General features: G+C 41.7%; 1 protein-coding gene across 1 annotated transcript; it reads right to left on the bottom strand.

Annotated features, from left to right (window-relative positions):
- Window positions 1-923: 923 nt before the first annotated feature.
- Window positions 924-20098, bottom strand: LOC136437073 (uncharacterized). The gene is made up of 4 exons (XM_066431541.1): window positions 16934-20098; window positions 14184-15138; window positions 13194-13312; window positions 924-1173 (listed from the first exon to the last, which is right to left on the bottom strand). The coding sequence occupies exons 2-4, from the start codon at window positions 15004-15006 to the stop codon at window positions 979-981; spliced, it is 1137 nt and encodes a 378-aa protein (XP_066287638.1). The 5' UTR covers window positions 15007-15138; window positions 16934-20098; the 3' UTR covers window positions 924-978.
- Window positions 20099-20159: the final 61 nt, after the last annotated feature.

Raw genomic sequence — 20159 nt, 5'->3', positions numbered from 1 at the left:
AAAACTCTCCATAATAGATATTCTTATAATCTATATGCGCATGTCCCAGAAATTGTATCCTGGGATATCCCAGTGACGTCACAGACGCCATGTTAGTATGATGTATACATATGTCATCATTACGTGGCTGTAACTACATCTGTATAAAACAACAATTACCTGGCAGCCTCTAGACCTAACCATTCAATACAATAACACTTGCGTCAAAGTCTCGTGAGTGTAAACTCCCACAGCAGCTGTGGCCGCTTGTTGTTGCGCCGTGTGTAGCTCAACCATGCACACACCGTCTCCGCCTTGAGAATACTAGTAAGACTGCTGAATTTTACCCTGATACCTCATCAAACGTTACGTCCCTTATTCTCCACTGACAAGCACAAGGAGTGACCAGCACGATTTGGGAGGATATTTGTAATTCCTTCCGCAAGGTTGTCAAAAGGCTCTCATGTACAAAGTAGAGAACACGTCAAATAGGCACTTAGGTTCAAAATGAATGATAGGCTGAAGGACATGAAGTCAACTGTTCAACTGTTGTAACTAACATAATCATACATTTTGGGCCCCAAATGCTACAATAGCCTTCTTTGTATGAGACTTTCATACTTTGACAACTTGTTCTTTCTGGGCCTGGGTCTTCGCGAGAGGGGAATGGGTCTAGTGCATTGCAAGAAACATTTGATATTGAAACTGTTAAAGTCATGGAAGAATGGAAGAAAGGCTTTGACATCCCTAACCCAGGCACTTGAACGCAGTTTTAGACATATCATAAGTGTGTGCGTGCGTGCGTGCGTGTGTGTGTGTGTGTGTGTGTGTGTGTGTGTGTGTGTGTGTGTGTGTGTGTGTGTGTGTGTTTGTGTTTGATTTGGTATTCGTGTGCGTGATTGTGTGCAGAATATCACATTCACATCAATTAACAAAATCACTCGTTCAGCTCTTTATAAGTTTTATTACTAAAGCACCACCTTCCTGACACCAGACGCATCAGATTTTGGCAGCTTCTGATTGGACGACGAGCTGTGCTTCCACCGACTTCCTTCCGGGGACGTCAGCGGGCTTCATGACGTTGCCGTTCGGTCGGATCCCGAGGTACTGCCCGGGAGCACACCGCGCCTCGAGCGTACTGAACCCCGCCTCGTTCTGGACCACGATGAACTCACTCTGCAGGCCGCCGTTAGCCTGAAGGAGATATATTTAGAGGAGATGTATTCAGACAAATGATCGTCGACATTATACAACGTCTTCATGCTCTTATACAAGATCCTTGTCATTGTAACACCCCCTTTATCAATCACTATATATCTCATCTATCTGGCAGGTATTTTAACCACCCTTCGGCGAACATCCCAGCTTCCAGGCTTTAAGGCAGGCGACGCGACGGCAGCTAGTCGTATTAAGAGTCATTGCATGAGAAAACAACCAGGCAGAGGCCGGAAGATAGGGGTCGGTCAAATCGGCTTACACCCAGTGTATGCGTGATAGGTATGTGGAACTATGAACAGTCATATAATTAAAACCCTCCAGGTATTTTTCGTAATGGGGTTCTTGAATTCCCCTCGGAGACCCTAAAACATCGAACACCTTATGGTAAAAAATGACTGAAATTCCGATGGCTATCCTGATGATTCTGATAAAGATATGGACATACGTTTTATATTTCTATATACCACAGGTTTTAAGATCAAGCATTTAAAATAAAAGGTTATATTAGGGGTTATCGGAACCAATTCAAGCAGAATTTTCATCTTGCTAAATGTTAGCCATTTTCAATGGGCTTTTACCCCGACAATCGTCGATATTGATGAACGGTTTCACCTTTGCTGGCGAGAGGAACATCTATTGAGTCGCCTAATAGCGGTTACTCACAGCCAACTGAATATGGTTTTGGAAACGGTCAAACGTTTCAAGCAGCGTCCACTACTTTTCGTCAGTGACATCGAAATAAGCAATATTTCGAACAACAGGTTTTTAACCACGTTGAGGGTTGGATTGTACATCCTCTCATACATTGCCTTCCTCACTCGACGTTCGAACCAGCGGGGTTCGCGGTCTAGGATATCAGTGGATTCGAGATTGAATGAGTGTCCCTGGTTTTGTAGGTGGTGGAAAATGGCTGAGCAGTAGCCGTTAGCGCTCTGTCTGCAATATTCTCTGCATCTTACATTTAGTGGCCGACTGGCCTCTCCGATTTAAGTGTTGCTGCAGTTGATGGACCAGTTTTTGCCTGAGGGTTGAGTGAGGTTTGAAGTTAGCGGCAATGTTGAAGTTTTGGAAGATTCGTCGGAGTTTTTCCGACGCTCCTTGGACATATGGAATGGTGATGTTGGCCTTGCTCTATTGGTCAGTGGTTTGCACTTCAGTGTTTTCTTGGCCAGGTCAGGCGGTTTGAGGGCTTTGTTGAAAGTCCAGTTTTGGTAGCCAGGGTACCTCGGAGGTGTCTATGTTCGTCTGAGGAGTTGATGTAGTCTGCCCGATGGAAGAGTTTTTATAACTGACAGTTTGTGTTCTAACGGGTGTTGAGAATCAAAGGCCAGATATTGATCAGTGAGGGTCGATTTCCTGTATACCTCAAAACAGAGGTTGCCATCCTTCTCTATGATGGTTTTAATGTCTAGGAATGGGAGCATGGGAAGGGGAGTTGATGTTCTCATCTATCTGGTTGATATGGTCAAAGTAGTGATCAGCTGCTCTCTTCTTTAGCATGCACCAAGTGTCGACTACATAGCGAAACCAGTTGGCTACTCTTTCTGGCAGATGTTTGGAAGTTGTTTCCTGCTTTAAATATCTCGGGGTCTGGCTTGACTCGTGCCTAACGTGGAAACATAAGTCGTGCAATGGTGTATCGGCAGGACTGGGTGTTCTACGGCGTCTAACCCCAGTTTTGCCACAACGTATCCTTGAAAAGTTATTCAATTGTCTGGTCCCAAACTGGATAACTGTGATGTAACGTTAGTGTGGGGTAACCGTGGAATATGCCTCTCAGATAAGGTACAAAAGCTACACAATCGGGCTGCTAGAATTATACTTGGTCTGTCGTTTGCATCTCGAATTGTTAATAACGAACGCTCGAGTCTATACTGGAAACCTCTGGCAACTAGGAAACATGAACACCTGCTGCAGACAGTTTATAAGTCTGTTAACCAACAACTGACAGAATATCTCAATGTATTTCATATGGTATCTGATTCTCATAAATGCCCTACTCGTGACCCTTACTCTTCATCTGTCACCTATGAGGATGTAAGCACACAATGAAAATAGTTACAAACATTGCGTATGATGAAAATGAGAGCTAACCTCTGACCTTACTTTATGATCGGACCGGAATATGGATTATGAGCATGGACTATGGCTTTGTTATGTTTTGTGTGTGTATTTTTATGTATAATTTGTTGCATGCATGTTTTGACATAACATGTTATGTAATATTTCTGTCATGGCCTCAAAGGACGCATCTTTGATCGAACGAAGGAATAAAGAAAGTATGACCGTGACTTTATTTGAATGTCGCCTCTCTTGACAAATAGATAGTACGTCTCCATAATAGATATTCTTAAAATCCTTATGCGCAGGAACTTCCATGCCCCACAAATTGCATCCTGGGATATCCCAGTGATGTCACAGCCCCACTATAAAGCAGTGTCCCCCCCCCCCCCGGCTAATGTAAACAGAAAGAGATATATAGAACGTACACAGCCAGACTCCAGTCAGTTGCTGACTGCTGTGTTGTGCATCGGGGGAAGCCTGGCCAACATGGCTTATGCAAGTGACCATTTACATATCCACCATATATAGACACTAGCTAGGAATTGAAGTATGGTTGTACATTGAGAACAGAAATTCACTTAACCCGAAATGCAAGGCAACGGCTCTATCTAGACCATACAGGGAGGAGTAATACGTTTCACGTCTTCAGATAAGATATAGTGGGCAGAGTGAGAAGGAAGGATGAAGACATGCATGATATAGTGTAAGGGAAAAATGAGAGTAGGAAGAAAATGGAAAAAGGTATCAAGATTTAGTCTTTGCCAGAGTTTCACTTGCAGGCTCCTATGATGGCAGATTGGACCCTCTCTCCGTAGCCGACTCCCTTAGTATACTATAGTAACGTTAACTCTATTTGGCCAATTTCTACTATATTTGTCATGAACAGCCATTGGTCAGGAGGAATCAGGTGATACCTTCATTCTATAAAAGGGCAAGTGTATTCACAATTAGGTTTAAAGGTTAATCAAAGGCTTTTAGTTTCTAGATGGTTGCTATTTATAATACACGTAAGAAATTCTGAAGGCACTCAACGCTGAGTACTCGGATATACAATTCTTGTCCCTCCACAGCTTCATCGTTATAGAATGCAAATAATAAAATTATGCAGTACTATAGGAATAAATCTGTCAAAAGAAAGTTTAACTTAAGTGATTAGCAATAAGTATTTAAATCAAGGTATAGATTGGTCAATGACAAACGTAAGTTCCTTCATTAACATTGTTTTCTGGAGCGATCCTGAATGGTCTGAGTGAGAGTTCTATAGGTTAAACTTGACATATGGTCTTCTATTACATGGTGGTCTACCCATTATGTAAAAGAATTGTATATTAACAACTGTCTCAGACTACATCTGGATGTATCAGACGTATAGCGTCCTACTACCCCTATAAAGAGCCTTCAATCATTGCAGACTTCCCTGTTCATTCACTGAAATTTTGTAGTAAAGTTGCCAATAGGTGAATAGGATAACAGACACAAACTATGTGCCAAATAGATGTATCTTAATCCTCAAACGCCTGAACTTTCAAGTTCACTCAGATTCCCTATACTGCACGACCAGTATTTTAGCACTGTTGCTGTTTCAACTTTACAATGGTGTGATCAGAATTACCAATCATCACATACTGTAAATAACAACAGAAACATCTATCAACACATGTTACATTATCAATAGCCTAGATACACAGTATAACCATAGACGGAATGGCCATTGTGTACGAGTATCACAGGTAACGCGGTGCTTAAATGTTCTGAGTTCTGAATATGCTCCGTTGATTCCATAACCGTGCTCTGCAAAACTGTAGACTGTTATGAAATGGTACTACATTAGCCGAGGGACAGTGAAGCAGGTGGGGTCGTAACCCGGTAAACGTTTAGCCTCTGCCGGGCTCGGACTGTTGATACGCCAGCCATGTGCACTTCAACCCAAACTTGATGGCCTGAACAGTTGGGTCTGTGACCACAAGATGGCCTTAAACCCGAAGAAATGTAAAGTTCTTCAAGTGTGTTTCGCGAGAACCCCTCCCCCTCCGGAACCGGAAGTGGACACGCCCTTGAAAGTGTAACATACATCAAAGTTCTGGGCACGACCATTCAAAGCGATTTGAAATGGGACCGTCAAGTGGATAACATGGTCAAATCTTCAAACAGGAGACTTTGTTTGTTTGTTTGTTTATTTTTATTTTACCAGGGGAGTCATATCGCCAGCTGGCGTTTTTCAATGAGCCCTGGGGGGGAAATCCCCAAACAAAGTTGTTTACATAAAATAACAAGTAACAATACATAAGGTGAAGTAAAATTGATATGAAACCAAAGTAACTTAGATAACATATCAAACAAAACATAATATTACCAAATATATAAACTAACATCATATACTAGTGACAAAATATAATGGAATAAAATGAAATGAAATCAGGTTGAATTTGCATATCAATGTTGACATAATTTGAAATCATATTAATAAATGAGTGAACCAAAAATATATTTACATAAGAGATAACCGAAATTTAAACACTAGTTGAGTTCTCTTGTATATATAGTTTTGAAAGCACCGATAGATGTTGCATCTCTTACTTGTAGTGGCAGTGAGTTCCATAGGACCGCGCCAGAGAAAGAGAACGATCTCTTCTTGTACTGTAGGCGTGCTTTTGGAAGTTGAAGCCCCCCCTGTGTGCTGAAACGGGTGTTGTGTGTATGGGTATGGGCAGAAGTTGTGAAAAGTTGGGACATGTGTGGTGGTGATAGGTCATTTAGTGCTTTGTACATCAAGACGGCCTTAGCTCTTTTGTGGAGCCTCTCTACAGTGGTCCAGCCTAGTAAATTCAGAACGGTTGCGCTGGGAGTGTGGCGGTCGCACCCTAACACTACCCTGCCTGCTCTGTTCTGCAACTTCTGGAGTTTATGTAAGCACCCCTTACCTCCCTGGTCCCAGACACTGCTGCAGTATTGGATGTGGGGGAGAAACAATGTATTATAGATTACCAGCATAGCTTGCCTGTTCAAGTATGGACTGAGGCATTTCATAATTCCAATTGTCCGAGCTAATTTCTTGGAGACAAGTAGAAAGTGGTCATTCCATAATAGGGCATTGTCAATGACAACTCCTAGATACTTGAACGTTCGACAGGACTGTTCATGTTACGCAGACTGAAGAGATGTGGTGTGTCGACTCCGGACCTCACGACTGTTTACGCAATGTATGTGCGTCCCACACTAGAATACGCAGTACCCGTATGGCATCCAGCGTTGACTTGTAAACAATCAAATGCTCTAGAAAGAATCCAAGTGAGAGCCTGCAAAATCATCCTGGGGACACAATATTCCAGCTACAGCACTGCACTAACCACACTGAACCTCAGCTCACTTTCCGACCGTCGTCGTACACTCTGTAGAACTTTTGCTGAATCACTGCTCAACTCTGACTTTCGCGAATGGCTACCCCCACTACGGCAGAACATTTCCGGTAGATGTACACGCAATTCGCAGAAGCTGGACATTCCTTATTGCCGGACAGTCCGTTATAAACATTCGCCAATTCCTTACCTTGTTGAACTATTGAATGACTGTTAATCAAATGCATTATCTGCCTTCGGACTCGCTTATCTTACACAAAGCTTGATTTGACACGGTATTCTTCGCTTTTGTTATGTCACAGTGTAAAGTGTACAGCTTTTAATGTGTTCGTTTCGTTTAATCAACTCCCTTATAAATTTTAAAATGTTGTAATGCTTTTAAGTCATTTGAAATGCTTTTAAATTGCTGCCATGTAAAAGCAAATCAATTCAGAATTTTAATGTCTGCCAGTTTGCTTGAATAAAGATTGATTTGATTTGATTTGATTTGATTTGACTGTCAGTGTAGGGGGAGACTTCCATCTGAACAATGCTGACATGTGCGACGGTGCCCTTCCACGTATTGACTTGAACACATTGGTGAGGGTGTTTAGTTCTGCCTGTTTAATCACCGACTCCAGCCCTGTCTCAGCTCACAGGATATCAACTGGGGCTTAGTCTTGGAGTACTCGAGTGTGTGTACAGTGATATGCCTTGCAGCTCTGTTTAACGGCATTTTAAGCTGTAAAGTCTTTGTGATTGAAATGTCCGAAGACTAGAATAGACCCCATAAAGAACCTCCAGGCGTAGAGAACCCAATTACAGATGTTTTTAATGCTAATTAGATCTTCGTTTATCTAGCAAATGATTAATTGTTCGCGAAAGCCACTGGTTGAAGGAGAAAAGCCCTTCGAAGAATGACGTAAAGTAAAAGAATTCTGTTTTCAATGGTTCTGTTAAACCACTAACATCCCCTTAAAGAGCAAGGGTGGACTATAAAACCATCCAATAAATTCAGCTAACGTAAACTCCCAGACCTCAGTCTGCTTCTGAATGCCGTGGTGTTCACATCAGTGAAGGGGCTCGCTGGCTAAGATGATTTACCAAGTATTGAATTTACTTCAGCACATGTTTGAAATCATATAGTGTGTAAAAGGAATCAAAGTATAGTTGCACATAAACAAGTCAGCTTTGTAGTACCTAACCAAGAATATGAAGCAATTACAACACTGGCCTGTCATGCTCACTGGTAGAATGTCTCAAACATTGGCTGTCAGTATACAAATTACATTTCTACAGAGCCCCTGATCATGAGTCTATACTGGTTTCTTAGACTACCAAGTAGTCACCACAATTGTATAAGTCATACTTCTAGACACACAGCTATCAAAGCTAATTCAGCTGAGGAAAATATAGATACAATTCCAACTTTGAAGGGGTTGCTTTGACCAAAGAGGTTTATTCAAGCGAATGATGAGAAAAAGAGATCGCTATTACAGAAAAACAATAGGACAAAACACAACTGCAAGAAAAGACAAACTTAACGAGTTCAAAAAAGAAATAAACAAGAAGATGAAAGAGTGCTACTGGAAATACATAGAGGAGGTAGTACTTGACATTGATATAGCTGACCCCGAACAAAGTAACTCTGCTACTTCATCCAAACAAGGTACCAAAAAATTTTGGAGTCTCCTGAAAAGCATGAAATCAGAAAGAGTCGGGGTCCCAAACCTCAAAAATGAAGGCACACTCATTTCGGACAACAAGGCCAAAGCGGACCTGCTGAATCAGCAATTCCAATCCGTCTTCACAACTGAGCCCTTAGAAGACCCTCTTCCTGATATGGGGCCTAGCCCGCACACCCCAATGATGGACATTAAGATAGATCCAACTGGAATAAATAAGTTATTAGACAACTTAAACCCCCACAAGGCATGTGGCCCAGATCATGTCCATGCATGTGTACTCAAAGAACTTAGTACCACATTAAGCCCCTTCCTCCAAGCAATCTTCCAGAAAAGCCTTGACACTGGATGTGTGCCGGAGGCGTGGAAGGAGGCTAATATAGCGCCGGTTTACAAAAAAGGAAACCGCCTTGACCCAGCAAACTACCGGCCTATTTCACTAACATGCATATGCTCCAAAATCATGGAGCACATAATAGCTAGTTCTATGATGACTCACTTTGATTCAAACAACATCTTGTATGACCTCCAGCATGGGTTTAGACATAGCAGGTCATGTGAATCTCAACTCTTATCCCTCACTGACGACCTGGCTCATAACAGAGAAAAAGGAATCCAGACTGATCTCATAATCATGGACTTCGCCAAAGCCTTCGATAAAGTTCCTCATCTCAGACTGATACATAAACTTCAGTTTTTTGGCATTACAGGTAAAACTCTAGTCTGGATTCAAAATTTCCTGCAGGGCCGTTCGCAAACCGTAGTGTTGGATGGAGAGTGCTCCGATTCTGTACCCGTAACCTCTGGTGTCCCACAGGGTACGGTCTTGGGGCCAATCCTGTTTCTCGCATACATCAACGACTTGCCACAACATGCTGCTCATGCAAAAGTTCGGCTTTTCGCCGATGACTGCATCTTGCAGATGAGTGTGAAAGAAAAGGCTGACTGTGAAAAACTCCAGAGTGACATAAACGAAATCTGTAGCTGGGAGAAAAAGTGGTTGATGGCATTCAACCCGTCAAAATGTGAGGTGATGTCAGTCCCGGCTTCCAGAATACCAATAATATTCCCCTATACCCTCCATGATCATCCTCTGGCAAAGGTAAGTTGTACCAAATATCTTGGCCTTCACATTTCCTCAAACTTGACCTGGGGCAAACACGTCGAAGCAACAACTGCAAAGGCAAACAGAACCTTAGGGATGTTGAGACGCTGCCTGAGAATCTCCAGCGCAGCGGCCAAGGAGAGAGCCTACATGGCTCTTGTGAGACCTGTCCTTGAGTATGGCTGTTGCGTTTGGGATCCCCACACCAGGGAACAGGTGAGGAGTGTTGAGATGGTTCAGCGAAGAGCAGCCCGATACGTGAGTAATGATTACAGACGCACCAGTTCAGTCACTGCTATGCTGCGTAACTTGGGCTGGCAAACGCTTGAACTGCGCCGAAAGATTGCCCGCCAAGTCACCCTGTATAAGATCATCCATGGTACTGTTTACGTTCCACACACGACCATGATTGCCCCGGTGGCTCGATGCTCCCGCCGCACCAATCACTCCCAAACATTGCAGGCCATCGCGTGCAGGAACAACTACTATAGGCTCTCGTTCTTCCCTCGCACCATCAAAGAGTGGAACGAACTTGAGCCTGGTGTGGCGGAGGCGGGGTCCCTCTCCCAGTTCAAAACCGAACTGGGGAAGACCCTGCTGCATTGAGCCACCCCTACACGTCCTTGTATATATGTAAATATATGTATTACTAACTCACTAAATTCACTTGTCCTGTCCTTTGCACACACAAATTCAGTTGTTTATGTTCCTTAGTGCCTCTCCTTTATTTTCCCTTCGTTTTACTTGTTCCGGTCACTTGTGTTGTATCTAACCCATGCGCAACTGCTGATAATCTCAGATATGAGGCTAAGCAGTAAAGAAGAAGAAGAAGACTCCTTGCTTTGACAGTTGAAAACACAATGTTATGATTTTCAGAAAGTTGCCTAGCAAAGTTACGTATTGTATTGATTACGTAGCTTTGTTACACCTACATGTATCTGGGTTATTTTGTTGGTCTGCCAATGTTTTCTTCAAAAAGTAGTGAGAGAAATACAGGATTTTTCAAACCTTGAGACGTCAGTTAATATGCAAATGATTTCCTGTCGTCTGCTCTGATCCGATTCTATTGTTCTTTGAGTCAGACGGGTAGAGATCCCCTACAGAGGATAATCCATTTATGATGTTGGGATGAGGGTTGGAGTCAATTTAGCTACTAACACCCTGACAGCAGATAGTTTTTATAGGAGGAGAACCCTGGGTCCTGCCTTCTTGTCCTTTAAGGCAATGTCAATGCTACTTTTGTGTGCTGTTGAGTCCTGATACCCCCATGCAGAGCCCTCTTCCAATATGTACCACATAGTAAGTCCACCATGGTTTAGTAATTAACGTCTTAGAGAGCAACAATAAAATGTGTAAAACAGCTTTTAATTAAAATTCCTTTTCAAGTGTTCTTATCTCATAACCACCATGTAGAGCCCTTATTAACACTCCTAATTAATTTCAACATTTCTTCACCGGGATTTTCACAAAGCGACACAAAAATGGCCATAGCTTACCTAATGAAACGTGGTTACCTGATTTGCTATTAGTTCAAAACACATAAAATCACCATAAAGACCCCCCACTTACGGCTCTCGTTATGCGTGCCCAATTTTGACTCAGTTAATGTTCCTCCATCCAACAATGGTAAACCCATTCATCAATATTGCCGATTGTCGGAGAAAACGCCTCTTAGAAATGACTTAAATTGAGATGAACATTCTGCTTTCATTGGTTCTGCTAACCCCCAAGTAAACCCTTTTAAATTCAATGCTTGATCGTAAACTTGTTGTCTGTGCGATATGGAAATATAAAACTTATGTACATATTTTGATCAAAATTATGCAGGGTAGCCATCGCAATTTCATCAATTTCTAACCATAAATTGTTCAATTTTTTAGGGTCTTCGAGGGGTATCCTAGAACCCCATTACGAAAATACCAGGAGGGTTTTTATACACCTATCACAAATACAAAGTATGAGCCGATTTGGCCGACTCCCATTTTCCGGCCCCTGCCTGTGTTTTTTCCTGGTCTTAACGATGTGTGTTTTCTACGCAATACACATTCAGAGCAAGTCATGAAATATAGATAGTCACCTCCGCCATTTTGGTAGGTTGAATACATGATCGACGCACTGGAACTGAATTCTAAGAAAGCAAGTATTTATAGTTTGACACTATCTATATATACATCGATATTGGTTTTAAAAGCTGCAATGTTATTTACAAATTGAGAAGTTAAACCTTGAGAGCATTTTTCACATAATGAGCTCATACCTTTGTGAATCTTAGTCATCCAGGTCCGGGAAATGAAGAATTGAATTGAATCTTTAACTAATGCATAACTAACTAGAGTTCCACGACCTCATACCTTCGCCAAATGATTTCAACATTTATGACTGACGTGTAAATAGTGTTTCTCATTGATTACAAATCATACCAATTGATCATCTTCTCCACCCAAATAACAGAAATTGTCCAAAGTATGAGCTTAACAAAGGAGGTTGTGCTAACATTTATAATCATTTTTGTAAATGAGGTCCTTATTAGCATAATTTAATTCAATGATGTTCACATTCACAAAATTTCGAACTGCCTCAAAAATTATGCAAATAAGAATCTGATTTGCATAATTATCGTCTTACCATACAAAGCATCACTAAAGCTCTACAAATCAAAACTCACAATGATTCGTCAACTTCATCTTGAGTGATAGTATTTTCTCATTAATTATGCAAATAAGGTCATTTGTATAGTTGATATCTATTGATATTTTTCTCTTCCTCATTTACATATGCCATATGTTTGAGAGTCCTATAATGAAATACGGCCGAAGTATAAACTTTCCACATTAATCATGCAAATTAAACACTGATTAGATTTTTGATAAGTATTTGATTATGTAAATCATCACTCACTCAAGTATTTGATTATGTAAATCATCACTCACTCAAGTATTTGATTATGTAAATCTACATACCAAAAAGCAGGACCATCCATCAAGCCCTTCTTGAGTTATTCCCGTTCAAAGTTTGAAGCAAAACCTGCACCTGCAGTACCGAAAAAGCCGCTAGGAGGCCCAGATCTATACCAGTTCATCATCATCATCATCGGTCGACCCCCGGGGGGGGGGGGGACGGGGCAAGTCCATGCACAACCGCCGACCACTCCATCCTGTCTGCCATGGCCGCACTCAGGTCCTCCATATGAATTCCGGTGTGGACAAAGCCCTTGGGAAGGTCAGCTTCCTGCAGTGTGTTTTTCCCCGGGGCCTCCACACTTGCCCGAAGGCTAGAATCTGGATAGAATCTGGATAGAATCTGGAGTTCTAGCATAAATAACGATCTTAAAATACAAGTTTTCCGTACTGTAGTTGAGCCAATTTTGCTGTACGGTGCTGAAACCTGGTCTTTGACTACTTGCTTGGAGAAGAAACTAGATGGAACTTATACTTCACTTCTACGCACTTGAAGCACAGAACTTGAGTTGGAAACATCACCCAACTATACCACTTACTCTCTGTCCAAAGAGTTATCTACCACTCAATCATGACCATACCATGTCCAGAACACGAGATAACAGGAAGTTCCGCATGCAGTACCGTAACAAGCCGCCAGGGGACCCAAAATCCAATCATTTCCATGTCTCGTCAAGACCTACCCACATACTGAATATCAAGACAATCCATCCAAGCCTTCTTGAGTTATACAAACATACAAACGCTACCCAAAACATAACGGCGAAGGTAATGAGATCATATGCATATGTACCAACACGTACGGTGTGACTGTAAACACGTCTTGTTGGTCCCGGATGTGGTTACTTACGTTTCCAACCAGTCGGTTGTGCAGTACCGCCAGGTGTCTGTCGGGGTTGGCGGTGCACTGTAGGATCACCACGGGCTGATGTGGAGACACACGCCCCACCTGGATTAACCGGAAATGTCCTGAATGCAACACAACAACAGTAACAGTGCTGGGTTATGATAGGAAAAAAGTGAAGTGGTCGAACCTCAGATTGAGGACGAGACCTAACGCTTAATAGCAATGCGGTTTGCTTCAGCTCGTGCATTCAGCCAAGCACACCGGGCCACCCTTACTCTTCTCGATAAGTGTGTTGGGTTCTTTTACGTGCAGAGGTTAGACGCTTGAGGCTTACGCCTGCAGCTCCCTCATATACAGGGCCACCAGCATCATAGTAAGTCACCACAATCCTAAATTACGAATACAAATATATTAGTAATTTCGGATTGTGGTGACGTATTATGATCTATCCATATCTATCCATGTCTATATCTATCTATCTATCTATATCTATCTACATGTATCAATCTCTCTCTCTCTATCTCTCTATGTCTCTCCACACACACACACACACACACACACATATGTATATATGTATATATATATATGTATATATATATATATATAGAGAGAGAGAGAGAGAGAGAGAGAGAGAGATAGACAGACAGACAGAGATAGATAGATAGATAGATAGATAGATAGATAGATAGATAGATAGATAGATAAATAGATATGTAGCATAACATTAACCTACCTGTAGGTGTCTTTGATATCATATATAGGTGTATTATATTGTTAACAGCAGCATAATAGCTTAAACGTATACAATACAATACAATACAATACAAAATAATGCAAAATACAAAACGATGTTATATTTGAGAATCTGGTTGCACGTGTAACACCAGAAAATGCGTTTGCTAGTTTGTTTGTTTGTTTGTTTGTTTGTTTGTTTGTTTGCTTGTTTGTTTTCATATTTTCATTTTCAGTGGACGCCTAATTTTCACCACGTACCTGTCGGCCCAAAGCTGCTTCTCCCGTACACATCTCCGCTGTCAAGTATCCTGAGGTACCTTCTGCTGGCACGTGACCACAGCCTGACCACCAGGGACGGCACCACGCGTTCCCGCCACACGCACGGTTCCACCAGGTCCGCCGGCTCCAGGAACTCCCGCGCCGTGAAGTCCAGCGCGCACACCCGCCAGTCCTTCAGGTCTCCGGCGCGACCGTCGTGTGGTGGCGAGAGGTCTTTCGGCGGGACGAACACGTCGATCTTCGGCGGTGGACTAACAGGACTCGGAGGGACTTCGGCGCTACCGAGCGACGACTCCGAAGGGGACTGAGGTAGCGCTGACGGAATCGTGAACGTGACCGTCTTACGGGTGGTGCTGGGCAGGGTGCCAGGTGAGGGGGGCGGGCTTTCAACAGAGTGCTGTCGAAGCTTATTGATGGGGCCTTCCGACTTTTTCTGGTGTAACATTGCGATGTCCAGTGAATCCCTGTGAGCCTTGCGAATATGACCCGGGTGTGGTGACTTAAACACACCATGGACCTCGGTATCTGAATCATCTGTAGAGTCGGTATTTTCACTGTCGGAGTTTGTATTGGTGTTGTTAAAGGCGGACTTGATGAGTTCTGCGACGGGGTGCGGCCCCTGACGATGTCCCGGGTACGGAGGTGGCCTCTTGGGTGTCATGTCTTCATGATTAGTGTGAGGGGTCTCGACGACTTGAGGCTCGTCTTCTTCAAAGTGAACGTGGCGGTTGTGGTTGTTGTTGTTGCCGTTCAAGGCCGACTTGATAATGGCGGCAATAGGGTGAACTTTCCGTTGGCTCATCGCGGCACGTCACAAACACAGTGTTTTCCCGCTAACTCTTTTCTTCAGTATTCAAATTTGTCCGTCATCTTGACAGCCCCCTGCTCTACTGCCTCCAGCGCTATACCGCTATACTCCAATTGGCAGTATAACCTATATAGTGACGAAACAAAAAGCTAATGATCATTCTATCTTGATTTCATTTCATCTTCAAATCATTTTCAAAATCAAGTTTCACAGAGGTCGTCCTATTTCATTGCTCTCCGCAAACAGCAAGAAGTATATTCTTACAACAGTTCGCCAACTGGTATGACCAAACCTTCAACGTACCCCAAGTGAGGACTACAGTCAAGGTCTCAACGTCCCTAAATCCCCGTTAACAGTAATCTATTCTTTGTAGATCTTTTCAGTGAGAGCTTTTAGTGTGGAAGCGAAAACAAAATCGAATACATTGCGACTATGCCGAAAAAATCATGTGGAAAGCATCCTGAACAATGTGAAATTGCCGTTACTGCAATTTGTAGAGGACATAACATCCCTACATCTTACTTCTTTGTGGAAAGACATGGTTATAAAACACGGTACTTTGTACCAGAGCGCCGTACAATTTCGGGTAATTTCTCCGACCTTGTCTGGCGATATTTTCTGAAACGTTTCTCACATTAGTGCTTCAGAACGCCAGCTGTAACTACAAGTAAATAAGCACGTTTGGGGAACAACTTTAAAGCTCTTCTGTGTTGGCAGAAACCATTCTGGAACAAGTTTGAACTGTAAGCTGTGTAGACTTTCCAACACACAAAAAATGCACTTACCCCAATTTTCGACTCTGGAGCTGTACAGTCGAAAATTGGGGTAAGTGCATTTTTTGTGTGTTGGAAATTACAGTTCAAACTTGTTTCAGATACACTTGTACACGTCATCTTTCATGACAAACCGTTTGTTTCTACACTTTGAATCTTCCGAGGTCGTTGTGGTTATATTTGTTAGTGGGTCATGAAAGTATTAAGTCTGTACTAAATGAAAATACCAGGTCCTAGACGCCCCACGTACACGCTAATGCCTATATTAGGCCTGGATCTTCATCTGGAGTGCGCCTCTTGCAACTACTTTGTGGCCATACAAGTTTTCATACCAAAACCACTCCACGTAACGCCCTTTTATTATAGAGCGTAGCCTCCAAAGCTTTCACTCAATAGGCAACACTAACCCAGTCTCTTGAGCCCTCATTTCAAAAAGCTCTTTCCAAATGCGCCACATAAAACGCACAAAATGCTTGCCCCCTGCCCGGAAGAGGAAGAAGTCAACACCTAGTAGCGTCGGCCCTCTGCAATGTTGCTTTACGTTTATAGCATCGGTACTTTGTTTCTATTTCAAGTAGATTTTAAGTTCGACTGAGAGCCATTATGTCCGGATGGGTCCTGGGGGGGCAGTTGGAATTCTGTATCAAGGCGGGATATGTTCCGAGCATCGTGAATGGTTACTCTCGCGCGACGGTTCCAGATTTAACCCCGGAGGTTATGTCTGATCACTCTAATGGGGCGTGAACACATTAGAACACAAGTTTTCCATGTGCAATTCAATAGCCCATACAAAAAACTGAGAACGATAATTCATATGTTCTGAGATTCTGGTAGTATATCAGGCCTTTGTCGGGAGCACCACCTGTTGCTGAGTTGTGCAGAGTGTCATCTGTAATCTAGCCACTGATGTTGTATAGATCTAACACAAAGCTAGTAACGGTAGACATTTACGTCTTCATCGAAAAAATAGACAAATTATTTGGCACTGAACACAGACTAATCCTATGTAAAGCATTTCGTTATCATTTCTAGTTTGCAACTTACGGCAGTGCTATAACAAGCTTCCATCACTGCCCACGGCTAAACATCAAAATCTTAAATACGTAAGTCTTTAAGAAATACTATGAAACAGTGCGGCTAGAACGTACCGTCACTTTACGAGGTATGTAGAGTTGCCGCCCACCTCATACCGACATGGCGGGAAGTTGTATTTTTGACGTCCCCCACCGCGAGAAGTGGTGCAGAAACGTGACCTCTTCTGTCAACAAACTGTTGGCAAGGCACCTACAGGGGTCAACAAGCCCGTGTTTAAACAAAGTAACCCAAGAAGGCGGCGGTCGGGTTCGTACGGTTATTTATAGGGCAGCCCAAGATCCAAGCAGATGTTGGGTGGAAAGATCGTGAAGTTTTTCGACTGGTAGCGTGTCCGCAATGATGTGTTAGTTACAACACTAATTCAACTTTACCTGAAACCATGCGGGCGTGTAGAATAAAGATAGATTTACACTCAAAGATGTCCTCGTCAGTGATTCTCACCACTACTTATATAAGGAACACGTAATACATGAACAATTAGGGCCAAACATTCTTTTTCACAATCACAAACATTTGAAAGAACTCTAGTAAGTACATGTATACATCAAAACAATGAACGTATTCCCAAAACGTAAAAGTTAAGTAAGTGAGGAAAGGTCTGTGTTTTGCTTGAGTGGTTAGGTCTCGGAATCATCAACATTGCTTAAAATGTGTTGTAAACATCGGAGAGAGGTCGGTCCTTTGGTGGTAATCTACCGTGATGCTGTGTAAGGACATCTTCCTGTTCATGATAAAGGCGGACAGTTCGATATCAGTTTGATATAGATCTACATGGGAAGTTTGCACTCACCTGACTTTGACGTCCTTCCAAAACTATAAAAATTATTAAATCGCATACCGGCAACGTGAATCTTCTCAAATTGTTCTTTCAACTTTACTAAAAATACTTCATATTCAAAATACCTTTCCTCCCACCATTCGATAAACCACCACTTCTGAAGCTAATAGTACTTATGTTGTATGTTTCGAAAGAAATACAGATAAAGAAATACTAATGCGTCATGCCAATAACCAAACTCTAGGAGAGAACGGCTTCCAAATCATAAACCTACACGCAAATCAACATATTCCAGAATTTGACATCATTGATATACGTTTCCAGAAATTCCTATTAGGCATACATGCTAAAGCCTCAAACGATGGTGTCAGAGGAGAATTGGGAACTTTTCCATTGCTGATAGACGCAGAAATGCAACTTGTAAAATACTGGCATCGCTTAGTTCATTCACCCGAATATACCTTACTTCGGGAGGCATACGATGTTGTTCTTTTAGGAGAACATGATTGGATTGTCAACGTGAAAAATATCCTCAACTACCACGGTTTTGGACATATAATTATATGGCTGAACCCGAAGTCATACCATATAGATATAATCAACACTCAGTTACGACAACGTCTACAAGATATTTATATACAAAATTGGCATTGCGCTATTCGAAATAATTCCAAACTTTCTTTTCTTTCTACCTTAAAGGCATCCAGAGCATTTATGAGGCTTGAAACTTGAATTTAAAAAATCAAATTTCTAGTCATTCCTACACATAATAAGTTTCAATAACACTTCACCATTACATATTGACATTAAAGGAGCAAAGAAACGATGTCGTTGTGTGGTGAGAACTGACAGAAAATCCCAGCCCTAATAGACTGATCCTGACTGTCCATCCAATAAGCGGTTCGACCAATGAGAGAGTGACTGCATGTCCGTGAAATATTTGCATTTGTATGTTTTAATTTTGCATCTCTACGTTTTGACGGAGGTGGGCGGGGCTATGGTATCGATTCATTTACACTAGGCGCGTGAAACTAAAAGATCACCATGTATCTTATTTTTGTGCCGCTTTTAAGCACTTCTGGTAAGAAATCCGCACGCGAATGTGGTAAACAGTGGCATTAAATGTTAATTTCACAGAGATTACAGCAACCAGAATATTTCCAGTTTTCAAGCCCCATAAAATGCTCTGGGTGCCTTTAAACAAGAACTATATGCAAGAAAATTACCTTTCAAACATTAAGAGCCTTGACGTATACGTAATTCACTATACTCAATGCTATCGTCGGATTTACCAGGATTTATCTCAATGGACTTGAACAGCAAATTTAAGTACATAATGACATGTGACAACCCATGCATGGTATACATTGGGAAATATATCAAAGAATGTCTAGACATAAGAAACTCCTCCAATGATTGTAAAATCCCATTGTCATCCCATACTACTACACCATATTGTATAAGATAGACTACCACATAATATTGTATTGATTGGTTAGCCTAATAGAATGTTATCTATGTACCAGTGAATGCCATACTTTGTACCTTGTACAATTGTTGTGCAATAAAGTTATTATTATATGTATTAACTTGTCAAAGAATGCTGTAAGTACCGCCCACCATACCGGAGGATTAAAACTGAAAGATACCCTCTATATTTGAATAACGCCTGAAATCTATAATCTTCTAATGTACCAAAAGTACAAATGTAAATTTTCAAATGTGTTTCTCAGAAATTGGACAAATGCGTTTACATGTATAATGCAGAGGACCTCATTTGCATAATTAATGAGAAAATACTATAACTCAAGATGGGCTTGATGGATGGTCATGAATTTTGGTATGTACATAGCTGACGTGATACTTTGTATGATTGGACGATGATTATGCAAATCAGATTCTAATTTGCATCATTAATGAGACAATTAAAAAACCTGCTGTGTTCCATGATATGACTATTCAAATATGTGACATTTGTAACTGAGGAAGAGAGGGATGTTGATAGATAGAAAATATGCAATTGTAGGCCTTATTTTCATAATAAATGAGTAACTACGTTATTTCCATACAGGTAGATGATGGTAATTTCACAGTTGTGGCATTTGGAAGTTATGTGTAGGTGAACATAGTTGAATCAAATTATGCTGATAAGGACTTCATTTGCATAATTGATGACGTTAGCATAACCTTCTTTGTTAAGCTTATACTTTGGACAACGTTTGTTATTTGGGTGCAGACGATCAACTAGTATGATTTATAATTGATGAGAGACACTCCTAATAAGTCAGTCATAAAGGTTAAAATCATTTGGCGAAGGTATGAGGTCGTGGAACTCTATTTCACCATTAATTAACCAAAACCTACACCTTATGACTGTACAACCAAACCAATAGGACTGGAGGCTTGTGATTGGTCCACACATAATGGTATGTCATTACATTTGCTTTCTCAAGTGACAATGTTATATTTAAGGCAATTTGAATAACTCATGCATTTCCAGG

Source organism: Branchiostoma lanceolatum, chromosome 6 (assembly GCF_035083965.1).
Source record: "Branchiostoma lanceolatum isolate klBraLanc5 chromosome 6, klBraLanc5.hap2, whole genome shotgun sequence".
Taxonomy (NCBI): Eukaryota; Metazoa; Chordata; class Leptocardii; order Amphioxiformes; family Branchiostomatidae; genus Branchiostoma; species Branchiostoma lanceolatum.
The sequence above is the reverse complement of the archived record's forward strand: the minus strand, read 5'-3'. Positions and strand labels throughout refer to the sequence as shown.